Source organism: Phyllobates terribilis, unplaced genomic scaffold (assembly GCF_046119375.1).
Source record: "Phyllobates terribilis strain yellow unplaced genomic scaffold, ASM4611937v1 Scaffold_1__5_contigs__length_1240528914, whole genome shotgun sequence".
In the NCBI taxonomy this organism is placed as follows: domain Eukaryota; kingdom Metazoa; phylum Chordata; class Amphibia; order Anura; family Dendrobatidae; genus Phyllobates; species Phyllobates terribilis.
In genome coordinates, this window is record NW_027362761.1 from 256517367 (window position 1) to 256536580 (window position 19214).

The 19214-nt window shown below is 43.8% G+C and overlaps 1 protein-coding gene across 14 annotated transcripts in view; it reads right to left on the reverse strand.

The window, feature by feature from the left end:
• The window catches only part of LOC141256953 (cytosolic phospholipase A2 gamma-like), a 207619-nt gene that overhangs the window by 26559 nt on the left and 161846 nt on the right, over nt 1-19214 (reverse strand). For all 14 annotated transcript variants that reach the window (XM_073671208.1, XM_073671211.1, XM_073671210.1 and 11 more), the window contains one exon: nt 12762-12800. In XM_073671208.1, coding sequence (XP_073527309.1) covers nt 12762-12800 — 39 coding nt within the window. The remainder of the gene's footprint in view (nt 1-12761; nt 12801-19214) is intronic.

Below are 19214 nucleotides of genomic sequence, written 5' to 3' on the forward strand. Positions count from 1 at the left end.
GTGGAGGACGGGGAATATGAAATTTCCCGCATCCTAAATTCTAGACGGTATAGAGGGAGTTTGCAGTATCTCGTCGCTTGGAAGGGTTTCGGACCTGAGGAAAACTCATGGGTGAGGGCGGATGATGTTTCTGCTTCCAGACTTGTCAGAGCGTTTTACAGGAGGTTTCCTGGTAAGCCTGGGCCTAGGGGATCCGGAGGATCCTCTTAGAAGAGGGGGTACTGTTAGAACTCTCCTGTTAGTTTTTTTTTAGTTTGCTGGTCACATGACCATTTTTGCCTATTTAATCCGGCTCCGCCCTCCTGGTCTTGCTGGACTTCATTGTATTTACTACTCTTGAGCTAGCTTGGTGCTCTGTTGCCGTTCTCTGTTAGTTTTGCTAGGTCTTCTGACCTCTATGCTTTTTGTTGTGTGTTTGTCTTTGACTGCTACTATTTCTGCTAGGAGGTGTTCAACTTATCCCAGTCCCTAGTTCTTATTGGGATCCCTCCCTCACATCTATAGGTCTTCGTTCAGACTAGCCGAGGACTTTAGCGGGTCTGATCGCAGGATCAGGTTCCCCGTTACATCGTAGGGATCTAGTTTAGTTCTATTGTAGGGACAGTTCACCTGTCTTTCCTTAGTCCCTGTAGCAGATCATAACAACTGCAGTGCCTCCAGCTTGTAACTGATGTGGTGATATCTGAGATGGAGGCTGAACATGAGGAGGAGGATGATGATGCGCAGGAGCTGTACACTGTGGGGGCAACTCAGCCTGACATAGGGTCCGCAATCCTCAGTGTGGGGAGGATGTGTTCCCTCCCAAGGACCGACTGGGTCCCGGCTTCCACTATGTTTACCCAGTGTGCCGTCAGGGAGATGTACTGTCCCTGGCCACAAGCACTTGTCCACGTGTCCATTGTCAGGTGGACTCTCCCAGTAACTGCGTTGTTGAGGGCACGGCAGATGTTTTGGGACACATGCTTGTGTAGTGCGGGGATGGCACACCGGGCAAAATAGTGTCAGCTGGGGTCCGAGTACCGAGGGACGGGCACCGCCATAAGGTTGCGGAAGGATTCCATCTCCACCAGCCTAAAAGGCAGCATTTCTAACGCAAGCAGTCGTGAAATGTGCGAAATTAGGACTGTAGCCTGTGGGGCGTTAGCTGCGAATTTCCGCTTTCGTTCAAAGGTCTGGGATATGGACTATTGAACGCTGCGGTGGGACGTGGACGTTGATGCTGTTTCTTGAGAAACTGCCATAACAAGTGAAGACTGAGAGGAGGGGGCATCTTTGCATGCAGTATGGACAGGGGATTGCCTTGCACACACAACAGGGGGTTCTATTGCACGCACAACAGTGGAAGAAGCAGTGGTGACACCCGCTGACACTGGTCGTGGACCCTTGGGTTCGCCCCACAAAGTCGGGTGCTTTGCTGCCATGTGCCTGATCATGCTGGTAGTGGTCAGGCTGGTAGTTTTGTCACCCCTGCTGATGCTGGCATGGCAGGTGGTACAAATGGCCTTTTTGGGGATATCAGCAGAGTCTTTAAAAAAATTCCAGACTCTGGAACACCTACAGTTTGTACTGGCAACGTCCCTCGTGTTGGTGTTACGGGAACTGTTGCCTGCCTTCTGTGTGCGGCCACCACACTGCTTCTTCCTGCCTGTGGGGGTACTCTGCCTCCCTCACCCTGTGTGCTGCTGGCCTCGCTCTGCATGTCCTCCTGCCACGTTGGGTCAGTTACTAGATCATCCACCACCTCCTCCTCTTCCACTTGCGCACCACGATCCTCCTCCTCACTTCCTGGCAATTGTGTCCCGTCATTGTCCACCTCTTGTGACAAATTGCCAGCGTCGACTTCCTGTGGCCATGGCTGTTCAAATATTTGGGCATCGCTACATGGGATCTCCTCTTCCACCACTTCAAGCGGAGCAGGCGAGGGGCACAAATCTGGAAATGGACCAGTGAACAGCTCTTCAGAGTGTCCAAGTGTGGGATCAGTTGCTGTCTGACGACACACGGCATGATGGGAGGAAGGAGCATCAGGGTGAGGAGGAGTATGCGGTCGACACTCAAAGCTACTAAGATTTGACCATGTGGAAGACAGACCGGAGGTGGTGGTGCCCAGGTAACTGGAAGCATTATCTGCTATCCAATTAATAACCTGTTCACACTGATCAGTTCGCAATACTGGTGTTATTCTGTGCTTCCCTAGTAATTCGGTCAAGAAGTGGGAGCAAGAAGATGTGGCTGTTGGTTGTGGCACATTTTCACCTTGGCCACGGCCCCGTTCTCTGCACGTACCATCACCAGAACGTCCAGTTCCACGTCCCTTGCCACGCGCCTTGCCCATTGTAAAGGAAGTAAAATAGCTTACACTCGCACTATCAATGGAAAAAGGGTAATAAAAAGTAGACTAGAACCGTGGAAGTGGAAAACCACAGTTCTATTTCTCTGGCCTACACCCGACTCTTTTAAACAATCTGAACAATCAGGGAGAAACTATTACTGTTTTTCTTTACGGAAAAAATAACAAAAGCTGGATAATAGAGATTTTTTACTGTGGAACGGCAAAATCACAGTTATAATTTACTGGTGTATACCAGACTTTTTTAAATATATATATTTGGGGCTGAACAGTGAGCGACACACTCAAACTGTTTTTTTTTTTTAGATACAAATGGTCCAAAAGTGGATAATACAGAGGATTGAACAGTGGAACTGCAAAACCACACTTCTGTTCCTCTGGCCTACACCAGACTATTTTCAACAGATATATTTGTGTGTGAACTGTCACAGCACACTTTTTTTTTTTTTTTGGGGGGGTGGGGGTACACCAAAAGGTTAATAAGACAACAGGATTTAGATGAAAAAAAAAGGATTTTTCCTGGCCCCCGAGACCTGGAGCTAAGTCCAGCAATTTCAGCAACAGGAGCACACAGGACTGTAATGCAGCGTTTGCAGGTATAACCATTGCGTTTCCTATACAGCCTGCCAGACTGCCTGATATCTGGGATGGATATTAGTCCTGAGAAGGACTGTTTGTTTGATCTGGCAGACTTTACAGACCCTACACTAACTATTTCGCAGCATATATCTCTAAATCAGCAGCGCTGTCCCTACACTGTCTGATCCCAGCCGTCTGTGTCCAAGACGGCGGCGCCCGGTTTTAAATACTCGAGGTGACACTGTGCGGCCAGCCAATCAATGTAATGCCCACAACCAACATGGCTGCGGCATTACAGTGACTGGCTGGCAATCCCTGCATGTTCATTGGCTCTGTAAAGAGCGCCAAACATGCAGGGCGGAGACCCGAGCTCCCGCCCGAGTAACCCGGAAATGCTCGGTGCTCGCCGAACATCCCGAGTAGCGTGATGCTCGGGCGAGTTCCGAGCAGTGTCGAGCATGTTCGCTCAACACTAGTTTTTAACATTAGCTTTTACATATAGAGAATTAAAGTATCATTTAAAGATAGCTTAGTAATAAATAAAATAATTTAAATAATCTTAAACACATAGATACAAATATGTGAGTGAGATATATATTCAGTGCTTAGCGTGTGTAGCTTACGGTACATATATTTAACCCCTTTATGGTGGTTTGCACGTTAATGACCAGGCCAATTTTGACAATTCTCACCACTGTCAATTTATGAGGTAATTACTCTGGAACACTTCAACTGATCCCGCTGATTCTGAGATTGTTTATTCGTGACATATTGTACTTCATGATAGTGGTAAAATTTCTTCGATATTACTTGCGTTTATTAGTGAAAAAACGGAAATTTGGCGAAAATTTTGAAAATTTTACAATTTGCAAAATTTGAATTTTCATGCCCTTAATCAGAGAGAGATATGTCACACAAAATAGTTAATAAATAACATTTCCCACCTGTCTACTTTACATCAGCACAAGTTTGGAACCCAAATTTTTTTTGGTAGGAAGTTATAAAGGTTCAAAGTTGACCAGCGATTTCTCATTTCTCCAACAAAATTTACAAAACCATTTTTTAGGGACCACATCAATTTTGAAGTGAATTTGAGGGGCCTTTATCACAGAAAATACCCAAAAGTGACTCCATTCTAAAAACTGCATCCCCTCAAGGTGCTCAAAACCACATTCAAGAAGTTTATTAACCCTGCACGTGGTTCACAGGAATTTTTGGAATGTGGAAGAAAAAAAATGAATTTTAACTTTTTGTTTTTAAAAAATGTTAATTTAGACCCCAATTTTTTTTATTTTTGCAAGGGTATCAGGAAAAAATGGACCCCAAAATTAGTTGTGGGGGAAAACCACTGTTTGGGCACACGGCAGGGTACGAAAGGGAAGGAGTACCATTTGACTTTTTGAATGTAAAATTTGCTTAAATAATTAACGGACTCCATGTTGCGTTTGGAGAGCCCCTGATGTGCTTAAACAATGGAAGCCCCCCACAAGTGACCCCATTTTGGAAACTAGACCCCTCAGGGAACTTATATAGATGTGTGGTGAGCACCCTGAACCCGCAGGTGCTTCACAGAAGTTTATAACATTGAGCCGTAAAAATACAATTTTCACATTTTTCCATCAAAAATGTTTTTCAGCCTCCAATTTTGCATTTTCATAAGGGTGACAGGAGAAATTGCACCATACAATTTGTTGTGCAAATTCTCCTGAGTAAGCAGATACACCATACGTGGGAGAAAACCTCTGTTTGAGCGCACAGCAGGGTTCGGAAGGAAGGAGTACCATTTGAATGTAAAATTTGCTTAAATAATTAACGGACGCCATGTTGCGTTTGGAGAGCCCCTGATGTGCCTAAACAGTGGAAACTCCCCACAAGTGACCCCATTTTGGAAACCACACCCCCTAAGAATTTTATCAAGGGGTATAGTGAACATTTTGAACCCAGAGGTACGACACAAAATTTGATAACATTAGGTCATCATATTGTCATTAGTCTTGAGCGCAAGTGCTCGCTACTTGAGTTTGCATCGGTACTGGGGTATGCATCAAGTATCGCGGGGATCGCTCGTGCATGTCAGACAATCCACGCAATGTTTTTTGGGTTACGAAGCATATGGGGCAGAGACTCGAGCACCCTCGATACTCGGTGCATACCTGAGCATCCAATGCAAACTCAAATAGCGAGCACTTGCGCTCAACACTAGTCACCATATCATCATTCTTTCTCTTTACTTTTGAAAAAATCCCAACCCTAACCCTACACCAACCCTAACCCAAGCCTAGATCAACCCTTACAATAACCCTAGCTCAACCCTATCCCAAGCCTTACCCCAATCCTAGCCCAACCCTATCCTAAACCTAACCCTAGCCCAACCCTAGCCTAGCCCAAGCCTTACCATAACCCTAGCCCAAGCCTAGCCCTAGCCCAACCCTAACCCAAGCCCAACCATAACCTTAGCCCAAGCCTAGTCCTACCTTTACCCTAGTCCAACCCTAACCTTAGCCCAACTCTAGCCCAACCCTAGCCCAACCCTAACCCTAGCACAAGCCTAGCCCTAACCCTAGCCCAACCCTAACCCTAGCCCAAGCCTAGCCTAACCCTACCCTTACCCTACCCTAGCCCTAGCCTAACCCTAACCCTAGCCCAACCCTAACCCTAGCCCAACCCTAACCCAACCCTAACCCTAGCTACAACCCTAACCCTAGCCCAACCCTAACCCTACCCTAACCCAACCCTAGCCCTAACCCTACCCTAACCCTAGCCCAACCCTAACCCTAGCCCTAACCCTACCCTAACCCTAGCCCAACCCTGACCCTAGCCCAACCCTAACCCTAGCCCAAACCCTACCCTAACCCAACCCTAACCCTAACCCTACCCTAACCCTAGCCAAACCCTAACCCTAGCCCAACCCTAACCCTACCCTAACCCTAGCCCAACCCTAACCCTAGCCCAACCCTAGCGTTTATTTTTTACGCCGTTCCTCGTGCGGTATAAGTGATTAGACAACTTTATTCTTCAGGCCGGTGCGATTACAGTGATACCAGATTGATATTGGGTTTTTATGATTGATAGCTGTCACACAGTAAAAAAAACTTTTTTTTTTTTGCAAAGATTAGTTTTTGTATCGCCATATTTTGAGAGCTATTATTTTTCCATATTTCGGCCGACAGAGACATGTGATGGCTGGTTTTTTGCCAAACAGGTTGACGTTTTTATTGGTACCATTTTCAGGCACGTGACATTTTTTGATCGCTTTCTATTCCGATTTTTGGGAGGCAGAATAAACAAAAACCAACAATTCAGGATTTGTTTTTTTTTTGTTTTTTTTATGCCGTTCTGCGTGTGGTAAATTAATAAGGCAGCTTTATTCTTCGGGTCAGTACATCACAGCGTTACCACATTTATATATTTTTTTTTATGTTTTGGCGCTTTTACACAATAAACTATTTTATAGAAAAAATAATTGTTTTTGCATCCCTTTATTCTGAGAGCTATAACTTTTTTATTTTTTGGTCGATGGAGCTGTATGGAGGCTTGTTTTTTGCAGGACAAGACGACGTTTTCAGCGGTACCATTTTTATTTACATTCGTCTTTTTGATCGCGTTTTATTCCATTTTTTGTTTGGAAGGTATGATAAAGCCTTGTTTTTTGCTTTTTATTTTTTAACCTTGTTCACTAAAGGGGTTAACTAGTGGGACAGTTTTATAGGTCAGGTCGTTCCAGACGTGCCGATACCAAATATGTGTACTTTTATTGTTTTTTTCATAAGAATATTTATTTATGGGTACAATATATTTTTATGGGATTATTTTTTTTCATTTTTTTAATTTTTTTTTTTTTTTTCACTTTCTGACACTTTTTTTACTTGTATACTGTGTCCCACTAGAAGACTTTCACTTTTCGCAGTCTGATCACTTATATAGCATAGAGATGTAGCAGCATGCATTTTGCATGTGTCAGCGCAACATGCAGAAGTTACTTTGGTCGCGCACTGCACATGACCAAGGTCAGAAAGGGGTTAAAGCTTACGGTACATGTATTTAGGTATTAAATAAATTAAAGAAAAAATGGCATGGCTGTCCCCATATTTTTGTTAACCAGCTGAGGGAAAGCAGATAGGTTCGGGCTTTCTCACGCCGCGAGCGCTGATGTCACTAAGGTGACCGGAGTCTATCGGCTATGAACATCGCTCACCTTATTGATGTCACCATTTGGCAATGATGCTGCGATCTCATGAGCAGATCAGTGTCTCCTCGATGCCAGGCTGCATCATGTCACCATTCAGCAAGGCATGCAGATGTAGCTGAGTTCGTCGCGGGACAAGTGGATTATCAGCGGACATATAAGGAATATGGTGTTTTATTATTTCTTATTTACCATTAATAAATGGGTAAAAAAGGGTGGGGAGTGATTTTTTTTCAAATAAAGGACTTTACTCTGTCTGTGTCTTTATTACATTTGACTATGGGGTTAGTAATGGGGGTGTCACCTCTCCATTACAAACCCCTGGGCTTGATGTCAGCGACCATAAAACAGCTGACATCAACCCCACAACTATTACCCCATTAGTGGATGCTAAGAGACAGAATTGGCGTATCTGATGGATGCGCTATTTCTGGGGTGGCGGACGGCTGATGTTTTTAGTCTGGGAGTGGGCCAATATTCATGGCCCCTTCCTAGCCTATTAATATCAGCCCGCAGCTGTCTGTCTAGCTTTGCTGGTTATTAAAAATAGGGGGACCCACGCCATTTTTTGGGGGGGTCCAACCTTATTAATAACCAGTAAAGGTTAAGTAGACAGCTTTGAGTTGATATTAATAGCCTGGGAAGATCCATGTTTACAACCCCCTTCCCAGACTATAAAACAGAAAAAAGAGAAAAACCGGCTCACCCGCACTCCTATGCGTCCTGAAGCAGGGAACTCAAGGGACCACTTGCATTGAGAGGAAAAAAGACAAAATGTTCCAGCTTTTATCATGTGCAAAAATAACTAATTGATAAAATAGAAATTCCATGGAGAAAAAAGGCATAGCAACGCGTTTCAAATGCATGCCTGCGTTCTTTGTCTAAACTCTGACAAAGAACGCAGGCTTGCATTCGAAACGCGTTTCTATGCCTTTTTCCTCCATGGAATTTCCATTTTATCAAATTCTTTTTGCACATGACAGAAGCTGGAATATTTCGTACTTTTTTCTTCCCAGACTATAAACATCAGCCCCCAGCTGTGCGCTGTCCCTCAGCTTGTTAAGAATAATATGGGGGACCCCATGCCATTTTTTTTCCTTTTATTCTATCTATATCTATTCTATTCTGATGGTTCACACTGCGATTTTACTATACTCGGCTGATGAAATGTCGGGTTTCCTATGAGATGGGTGCGTAAATCGATGATGCATGGTCCGTGTGCCGTGCAATTTCATTCTCACATCCATTGACTTGCGTTAGCAAGTCTCGTCCAATATATGCGTCCACTCGCAGCATTCTGGAATTTTTTTCTCAGCCTAATCCAAGCGGAGGAAAAAAAAAAAAAAAAAATCGCAGATGAACACAATCTTCTCGCTCCTTGCATCTTCTCTCTCTACCACCTGCACCAGTGACCCTATTCCCTCACATCTCCTTCAGTCCCTTTCTCCAGCTGTCACCACTCACCTAACTAAAATATTCAACCTCTCCCTCTCATCTTGTATTTTTCCCTCCTCTTTTAAACACACCAGCATACATGCATTACTTAAAAAAACATCCTTCGACCAGAACTGTGCTACTAACTACAGACCAGTTTCCAATCTCCCCTTTATCTTTAAACTCCTGGAACGCTTGGTCCACTCTCGTCTAAACTGCTATCTCTCAGATAACTCCCTTCTTGACCCTTTATAATCTGGTTTCTGCTCTTTTTTTTTTTTAAACAGATACATTTTTATTAAACATAACAAAACTTGGAACAGATATTACATGACAATACTTGTTTTACAATATTATAGTAAGTTCCTCCCCTTCTCTTAACCCTCCCCCATGGAGACCTTTCTTTCTCTTTTTTTTATTTTATTCCCCCCCTTCTTTCCTTTCCTTCCCTACTTTACTCCTTTTCTTTCCTTCCCCTACTCCCTTTCCTTCTCTTCCCCTTTTCTTCTTTCCTTCTTCCCTCTCCACTCCGCCATGCAATTTACCAAGAGTTTTACTCTACAGTAGTGTATATAGGTGTACTCTAATTAATCCTATCCAACAATGGCTGCCATAATTTATGGAAGTATTCCTGCTTATTCCTCTTGGTGTAAATACTTTTTTCAAGTTGAATTATATAGTTCGTTTGGGCAATGAATTCGCGTCTGGCAATAAACAATCTCGCAATTGCTATTTTGGTCATGTTGTCTGTTTTTATTTCCTCAACGTACCCTAATATACATGTCAGTGGGTCCCTAGGGACAATACACCTATACACCATTTCAATAAGGTTCAAAAGGAAGACAATCTAGAACAATGCCAAAGCATATGCAGTATGTCTGCCTGAGATTGCGAGCTCCTTGGGCAGTCGGAGTTAGACTTCAACCCTGCTTTAAATAACATATCAGGTGTTCTATACACCCTGTGGATCACATACAGCTGTGACATTCTCCCAGGCTCACTCATGGATAACTTGGGTATATACTCTAGAATAGACTCCCACCTATCGTCGTTTATCTCTCCCAAGTCTGTCTCCCACTTCCTTCTAGCTTTGATAGGGTGTCCTCCAAGAAAGGCGTGCAACAGGTCTCTATACACTTCAGATATTGCCCCTTTCGTTCCTCTGTTTTTAAGTATAAAATCTAACATCAGGTCTATTTGTATTCCAATAGGACCTCTTCTGCTTTGGGTCTGAAATGCATGCTGAACCTGTCTATATTGAAAGAGGTTTAGCCTTGGGAATTGAAATTCTTCCTGCAACATTTCATATGATTTAAGCTTCCCTCTGTAAATCAACTGATAGATCAGGCCAATACCCGTTTCTTTCCACTCACCAAACACCTTCATATTACTGAACTCCTGAAAATAGATGTTATCCCAGATAGGTGAAAACTTAGTGAAGTGAGTTATGGTTTCTGCGCTTTACATTCTACTGAAACTGCACTCACTAAAGTCTCTAATGATCTACTAACAGCTAAATCTAATGGTTGCTACTCCCTGCTGATTCTCCTGGATCTCTCTGCAGCATTCGACACTGTGGATCACCAATTTCTGCTCACTATGCTCTGCTCTATTGGCCTCAAGGACACTGTTGTCTCCTGGTTCTCCTCCTACCTCTCTGACCGCTCCTTCTCTGTGTCTTTTGCTGGCTCCTCTTCCTCTCCCCTTCCCCTTACTGTTGGAGTTCCTCAAGGATCAGTCCTAGACCCCCTTCTTTTCTCCTTATACGCCGCTCTTATTGGACAAACAATCAGCAGATTCGGTTTTCAGTACCATCTCTATGCTGATGACACTCAATTATACACCTCCGCTCCGGACATCACCCCGGCATTATTACAAAATACCAGTGATTGTCTTTCTGCTGTGTCTAACATTATGTCCTCCCTCTATCTAAAACGGAATCTGTCAAAAAGTTAACTACTCGTATTTCCTCCCTCCACTAACCTACCTATGCCCGATATTGCCATTTCCTTTTGTGGCTCCACCATTACTCCCCAGCAACATGCCTGCTGTCTTGGGGTTATACTTGATTCAGATCTTTCCTACACTCCTCACATCAAATCACTCACTGACTCATGCCATTTACACATCAAAAACATCTCTAGAATCAGAACCTTTGTTACCTTTAACTTGGCAAAAACTCTTACTGTAGCTCTTATTCATTCTCGTCTGGACTATTGCAACTCTTTACTAATCAGTCTCCCTCTTATTAAACTTTCTCCTCTCCAATTCATGCTGAATGCAGCAGCCAGGATCATATTCCTCACCAACCGCTACACCCATGCCTCTGCCCTGTGCCAGTCATTGCACTGGTTACCCATGCACTATAGAGTTTAATATAAACTCATCACCCTCACCCACAAAGCGCTCCATGCTTCAGCACCACCCTACATCTCCTCCCTCGTCTCAGTCTACCACCATACCCGTGCCATCCGTTCTACCAATGACTTAAAACTAAAATCCTCTATAATCCGAAATTCCCACTCCCGTCTCCAAGATTTCTCATGTGCTGCACCCATTCTTTGGAATACACTACCCAGGACAATTTGATTAATTCCCAATACCCACAGTTGTAAGCGTGCCCTAAAAGCCCATTTCTTTAGACTGGCCTATCACCTCAACATACTTATCTAACTTTCCTAGTTTGGCCCATATTAAAATTTTCTTCAAAACCATGTTCATATCATCCATGCACTGAATAGCCTCTGTCTGTACAGTACACATACTGGCTGGTGACCAGTTCATGTAAGTACTTACCCTATTTAGTATATTATGACTGTATTATATAACATATGTACATGTTGACTTTTGTGTCCCCCCTATTTCCTCAGACTGTAAGCTTGCAAGCAGGGCCCTCACTCCTTTAGATATCTGAGTTATGCTTATTCTGTAAGATTTAATTCCGAAATATGCTTGTATATTACATTAGGATAAAGCACTTCAGAGCATCCTTAAGGAAGGAATTAATTTTGTTGCTAAAAAGTCCCCCAACATAGGAAATTTATTATCTCCAAGTTTTTTGTCCACCAAAAGCCCAAGGTCTGACACATGGCTTCATATTAATGGATCCTATAAATGTGGAGGCACCAAGTGTAATATTTGCAAATTTATGTTTAAGACCCAGACATTTACTGACAGAGCAGGCAAAATATATAATATGAAGCACTTTATTAATTGCTCTAGTACATATGTCATTTATAAAGCACTGTGCACATCTTGCAAAAAATTTTATGTGGGTTGCACCAGCCGCATGCTTAAAAGACGCATCGCAGAGCATGTTGCTGGAGGACTCCGAATCCTAATGCAGGGAGTCCTCCATGTCAGTGCTCAGCAAACATTTTGCAGATTTTCACTGTGGTGATCTTTCCACACTTAAGGTTATTGGTATAGACAAGGTGCAAAGACAAATATGTGGAGGAGATAGAGGCAAGCTTCTCCTAGCCAGAGAAGCCTCATGGATTCTTAAACTTAACTCTCGCATTCCCAATGGTCTCAATTTTTGCAAAGATTTAATGTACATTTTTTGAAACTTTTTTCTAATGATGTACTTAATTTGCCAGCATACCATGCACATAAGTTTAATTTATGTATATTACTGAGCAATTATCCTCAGGAGGATTCTGGATGAGGTTTGGGCTATTAATATAAGGAGAGTAAAAGTTGCAGACAAAATCCATAAAAACATGTTTGACTTAACCTAATTGTTCCCTAAAGTCAGTAGCAACTCCGGCAAATTTCCAAACTGGTCAGTAATTTTGTAAATAATCCCAAGGTGCCTTTCCTTACATACCCATTCCCAAAGATCCATCAATACTTGGTAGAAGAGAAACCTCATTGTAGGATCGCTGACAAATAGTGTATGGACATATTGCATATAGGAAGCTCATATTTTTACTGTAAATGCCTGTAAAATTATGAAAGTTAATCCCAGGGAATAAGATGCGCCCTAAGAGTTTGGAGAGAAATGGATCTCTTTAGGATCTTTAATTCTCAAACCCTTCTTTTTCCATTCAGGACAATGTTTAAATATATGGTAAAATATCTAATTGTTCAGACTCAGGGGGACTCCAAGGGGCTTTTAAAAAATTATTTATTTATTAAAAATTAAATTATTATTTAAAAAAAAGATTTAGGATAACACAAGTTTTGGTGAATCATTTTAATGTTTCTTACCTTCATTTGTAATGTTTGGAAAAAGTTTTTCAATTTTTTCTGAAAAAAAAAACAACCCATAAAACATTTGCTTAATACATCAAAAATGATATATAAAACATTACATGATCGCTTATCAGCGCATCTCTGCAAATAAACCACATAGAACAGATTGAATCAGAAAACAATCACACATTTGTATTGTGTAGTAGTAAAGAGTGGGTCTAACTCATTCACGCTCCATGATGGATGAATGCATCATAGGTTAGTTAAGGTGTGTGGAGCGCACTCAGGAGCAGAGTCTACTACACACAGAGAAGGTGCCAGCTGTGTTATACAGCCAGAACCAGCCTCTAAAACAGTAGTGATTAATGACCTTAATTGTGTGTTTTGGATCATTGTTATGTTGGAAAAGTGCACATCTACCAAGGGCACAGTGTGATGAGGTAGCATCTTCTCTTTCAATATAGATCAGAACATCTCTGAATTCATGATACTATCAATGAAATGTATCTCCCAGACATCAGCAGCACTCATGCAGCACAGGCACCACGCATTTTTCTTTGTACTCCTCATAATTTGTGATGCTCTACAGCTTTGAAGCCTTCAGTTTCAAAAGCATTTAACTTGGTCTCATCACTCCAGAGTATATAGTCCAAGTAGTCTTCATATTTTTCAGAATGGGCCCTGGCAAATTGTAGACAGGCTTTTTTTCCCCTTGAGAAAGCACATGTGTGAAACGCGTTTCGGGCTGGTCATGGTGGTCCTAATATCACAATATGGGTAAGCAGTGACACTTCACTATTCAAACAAAGTATGGCGTCACTTTTTCATACTTGTGTTAATACCGGACTGTTTATATGAATGACAGCCACCTTTAATATGTTATAGTTGTGAATACTAACCCTTTTACTTGGATCTACTATCCTCTTTACTTGACCCTTCCTCTTTGAACCCCATGTTTGTTGAGTATGTCTAAAAACTTTTCAATTATGTTAAATAAAATTGATTTTACATTTGATTATGAGTGACTGGTACCTCTGTATTCATATGTAGGTACTAATATTGGTGTAAACCACTCCTTTTACTTTTCCATATACTGATGGAGAGACTGATATCAATATGTCTCTAGCCAAAGTGAATATTTATATGGGTTTTTGGAATATTTGTGTCATCATGTTTCACTGTAGGTACCATGCATTTTTCTTTGTACTCCTCACCTATACAACATTGAAACCATCAGTTCCAAACCAGTTATCTTGGTCTCATCACTCCAGAGTATAGAGTCCCAGAAGTCTTCATACTTTTCAGCATGGGCCCTGGCAAGTTGCAGACAGGTTTTTTTGTGCATAGGCTTTAGGTTTCACTTTCTTATTTAGCCAAGTGCAGTGAACTTGCATGTCGATTTTCTCTAACCCTTCTCATCAGATGATGTGCCTGCTTCGATTTTAACATCCATGGTCAACCGGGACGTGTATGAAAGATGGTTACAGTACCATCTTTGTTAAATTTTGTATCACTTTTGCTACAGTATTTTGAAGTAAAGCTTTTCTGATCTTCTTGTAACATTCACCTTTCTTCTGTAAAGAAATTTTTTTTTTTTTCAAGTATTGTAACATTTCTCTTCCATGTGGTGCCACTACTGCTGACATCAAAGAAAACCGATTCATATTCCATGCTAAGTAATGCTCTTTATGGCCACGTTCACGCATTCAGTATTTAGTCAGTATTTTACCTCAGTATATGTAAGCCATAACCAGGAGTGGGTGATAAATACAGAAGTGGTGACTTGTTTCTATTATACTTTTCCTCTGATTGTTCCACTCCTGGTTTTGGCTTACAAATACTGATGTTCAATATTTGGTCAGTATTTTACGTGTGCATGTGGCCTAATAGTCAACTGTCTGTTTAATGAGTAATTAGACTTACTTGTGGTTGAATTCTTGTTGATTAGAATTTTGTAGTCGTAGCTTTAGGTTTGCTCTTAAGGCTGGAGTCACACTAGCATATGGCATTCGATGCGATAAGCGGAGGAGATGGAGAAATTAATGTCTCCATCTCCTCCATTGCTGGCATCCGCAGTAATCGCACTGCACTCTAGTGATATCTGAGTGCAGTGCGATATTTCACATACACCCACAGACTTGTATGAGTGCGTGCGATCCGATTCTCAGATGCAATAACAGCATAATGCGATTGGCATGAGAAAATATTGGCCTGAGTGCAATCTGATTTTTTTTATCGGATTGCACTCGTCGATTTCATCCCAAGTGTGAGTGAGCCCTAAGACTTTCATTTGGGTGTACTTATTTTTGCAACATGGTCTTGAATGAATTTGTTAGAAAAATTACTTTTTTTGGGTGTTCAAAATAACATCATCTTTTGCTGCAATCAATAGGCAAAATTTGTGACAATATTTTGTAATTTGGTATCCTATAAAAAGTGTTGATTCTGAAAGGAAACTAACGGTTTTCTGACAAATCTGTTGCAGTGTACTTATATACGTAGAGCACTAACATTAATTATGCACTGTAAGGTGGCTAATGGTCGCGTAGTCGATGGGAGGAATGTATCACAGAGATGTCTGGTCTCTGTGATGTAACCTGGAGTATTTTCTCTAGTGCACGCATGCTCTAAGAGGATTAATTGGTGCAGCTGGGAGCCAGGGTACGGGTTGCTAGGAGAAAATGGGCGGGTCCAGCATCCGACATACCTCACATCTGGGTGTGGTTAACAGCCTATAAAATGGAGGCTGTTTGGCACATGGTCTGTGTGTCTGGAGGGAGAAAGCCTCCTATGTCTGTTTGTCTTCAGACCAAGCCAGGACACTGGACACTACCCCAGCTTGTGTGCCACACAGGCCTGAGTGAGCAGAGACTTGCTAAGGACCTTTACTTTGTTTGCCTGATCTCAAGGCCTTTTGCTGTTCTGTTTTGCTTCTGGGTCTATGAAGCAATAAACCACATGAACTTTTAAAGGAACATGCCTCTTGTTTTCCTCCTGTCGCAGTGAGTAAAACCCCTACAGTTGGTGTGAGATGTGCAGGCAGCGTTCGCAGCAGAGACGTGTGACTGCTACAGGAAGGACTGCATGTCCAGCAAGCATCGCCAGACAAAATGGAGGACCTGCTGAAACACTTGGTCCAGTCGCAGCAGCAGTAGGAGACCAACAGGCTGTTGTTACAGGAGATCCAGCAGCACCAGCAGGAACAACGGCATCAGATGCAGCTTCTGGCAACCGCCATCCAGGGCATGACGAGCGCCCCAACCCCAGGTCCGGCTGATGATACCCACGTCTGGAAGGCAGTAAGACGGGCTTTGCAGAAAATGACCCCGGGGGATGATGTTGAGGCCTTCCTGAGCTTGTTTGAAAGGGTCGCCTAGAGGGAGAAACTTCCACCAGAGCAGTGAGCAGAGGTACTGGCGCCATACTTGACGGGAGAGCCCCAGAAGGCGTACTATAACTTAACTTTTCAGTACGCCAAAGAATATGGCATGCTAAAATCTGAGATCCTCGCATGCTTGGGGGTGACAATGACTATCAGGGTGCAGCAGGTTCACCGCTGAGCGTATCACCGGGACAAACCACCTCGCTCCCAAATGTTTGACCTGTTACACCTGGTCCAGAAGTCGCTGCAGCCAGAATCCTCTATGCCTGCGCAGATGGTAGAGCAGGTGGTGATGGACTGGTTTGTGTACTCTCTACCGAGGCCCATACAGATTTGGGTTGCCCAGGGTAATCCCCGGAATGCAGATGAACTGATCGGACTGGTCAAGAGATACCAGGGGATTGAAGGTTCTTTGGGAAGGCAGCCCACTCCATACTGGGAATCCTAGCAGGGGGAGGAGGCCAAGGTCCAAAGGGGTGGGGGAGGTGGTGCCCAAGGTCCTTACAGGTGATGTTGTTTGCTGGAGGTGCCACGGCCGAGGCCATATAGCCGCCCGTTGTCCCCTGACGTCCGAGCCAATGGACTGCAGCATAGGATGCCGGGATGCCGTTGTTTATATTATGTATATCCGGCCTGCAGTGTGAACTGTCCACCCAGCGGGGAGCCACAAGCGTGTCCTGTGAAGGTGAATGGACGGCAGGTAAAGGCACTGCTATTCTCTGGGAGTCTGGTGACTCTTGTGAGGGCCACCCTTCCTCTCCAACTGATTCCGGGGAAAAAAGTCGGCGTACGGTGCATCCATGATGAGAACTACCCTATGGCCAGAGTGGACATTGAAATGGCCCACGGTACTGAGTCCCACAGGGTCGGCGTCATTCAGGACTTGTTGCACCCTAAAATTATATTATGGGACTTTTGTTTATTTTGGGATCTGTGAGGGAAGGGTTCCGGGTTCGCTGGTTCAGATATGAAACCAGTTAACCCTGATGAGTTGTCACAACACCCAGAGTCAGACAAGTTTCCTTTTTGTGTCCTTGTGGGGGATGATGAGGTAGTGTCCCCTGAATCTGATATTCCAGAGTTAGGGGTGACCAGTGAGAATTTTGAGTCTGCCCAACATAGGGACCTGACTCTGAAGGAAGCCTTCAAAAATGTCACGGTCATACATGGGGTTACACAGGAGCCTGGGGCTGACGCACGGTTTCCCTATTTTATGTTGAGTGGGAAATTGTTGTACCGTGTTACGAAAGTAAGGGAGGAGCTGGTGGAACAGTTATTGGTGGCAGGGCCCTATGGACTGAATGTGTTGGACAGGTTCCACAGCCCTCTATGGGGTTCTCGCCATTCGAACTCCTGTATGGCTGACATCCGCGGGGTCTCCTGGATATAGCAAAGGAAAACTGGGAAGCCAAAGTCACACCCCACAGGGGCGTCATCGAGCACGCCGCTCTGATGCAGGAGAGGATAGAGAAGGTGATGCACATTGTAAAAGAACATCTGCTCCAGGCACAAGAGGCGCAGGCCAGGGTCTACAACCGCTCAGCCAGAGTGTGGTAAATTCAATTGGTGACAGTCCTCGTTCTGATACTTACCGTGGAAAGCAAGTTCTTGGCCTAGTGGAAAGGACCGTATGAGGTGGTGGAAAAGGTTTGTGAAGTGAATTATAAGGTTCACCATGCAGGACGACTTAAGCCATACCAGATATACCACGTGAACCTCATCAAGCCGTGGCAAGACAGGGAGGCTGTGGAAGCTCCATGCTTGCTGGGCAAGCCAGAAGGTGACTTTGGAGGAGTCGCAATAGTGGAAATGCTAACGAAGGCCCAGAAACAGCAGTGTCGGGAGTTACTGCAGAAGAATTGGGATCTTTTCTCGGAATTGCCAGGCTGCACAAGCATTATAGAACACAAGGTTTTGATGGAGCCACATGTGTGGGCGAACTTGAAGCCCTATCGGATACCTGAGGCCCGACGAGAGTTGATTTCCAAAGAGGTGGCTCGTATGCTGAAACTCGGTATCATCGAAGAATCCATGAGCGGTTGGTCAAGACTGATTGTCTTGGTCCCAAAGCCCGATGGTGAGTGGAGATTTTGCAATGACTATCGGAAGTTGAATGAAGTCTCCAAATTCAATGCATATCACATGCCACGCGTCGATGGGCTGATCGAGAGGCTTGGGCCAGCAAGGTACATAACGACCTTGGATTTGACGAAGGGATATTGGCAGATCCCCATGGCTCAGGGAGCCAAGGAGAAGACTACATTTTCTACGCCTGATGGATGCTTTCAGTATAACCGGATGTAGTTTGGACTGCAGGGGGCCCCTGCAACCTTCCAGAGAGCTATGGATTGAATTCTTGAACCTCATAAGCAATAAGCTGTGGCATACCTGGATGATATTGTTATCTTCAGCCCAGACTGGGACAGTCATCTGGAAAAGGTCCAGGCGGTGTTTGATGCTCTCAAGAAGGCGGGGTTTTCAATAAACCAGAAGAAATGTGCCATGGGGAAAGAAGAAGCCAAATACCCGGGTTATGTGGTTGGTTGAGGCGAGATCAAACCCCAATTCAGTAAAGTGGGGGCAATCCAACCTGGCCAAGACTGTTGTCAAAAAAACAGGTTAGAGCCTTCCTGGGGATCGTGGGATACTACAGAAGGTTCATCCTAAACTTCGCCTGACTGACCTTCTTAAGGGGGCAAAATCAGCCATGGCCAAGTGGACTGTAAAGGTGGAGATGGCCTTTCAAGAAATATGAAAGTGGTTCTGTGTAGGTAACCGGTCCTGGTTGCCCCTGACTTCAAGAAAGAGTTTGTACTCCAGACAGATACTTCAGATGTCAGTTTGGGAGCTGTCCTTTCCCAGGAGATACATGAGGAGGAGCACCCTGTCCTCTACCTGAGTAGGAAGCTGTCCTCCTTCGAGAAACATTGTGCGGTCATAGAGTGCTTGGCCATAAAGTGGGCGTTAGACACGTTGCGGTACTATCTGCTAGGTTGAAAATTTAGATTGGTGTCCGACAATGCCCCACTCAGATGGATGAGGGAAACAAAGGGGAAAAATGCCAGGGTCACCCACTGGATTTTAGC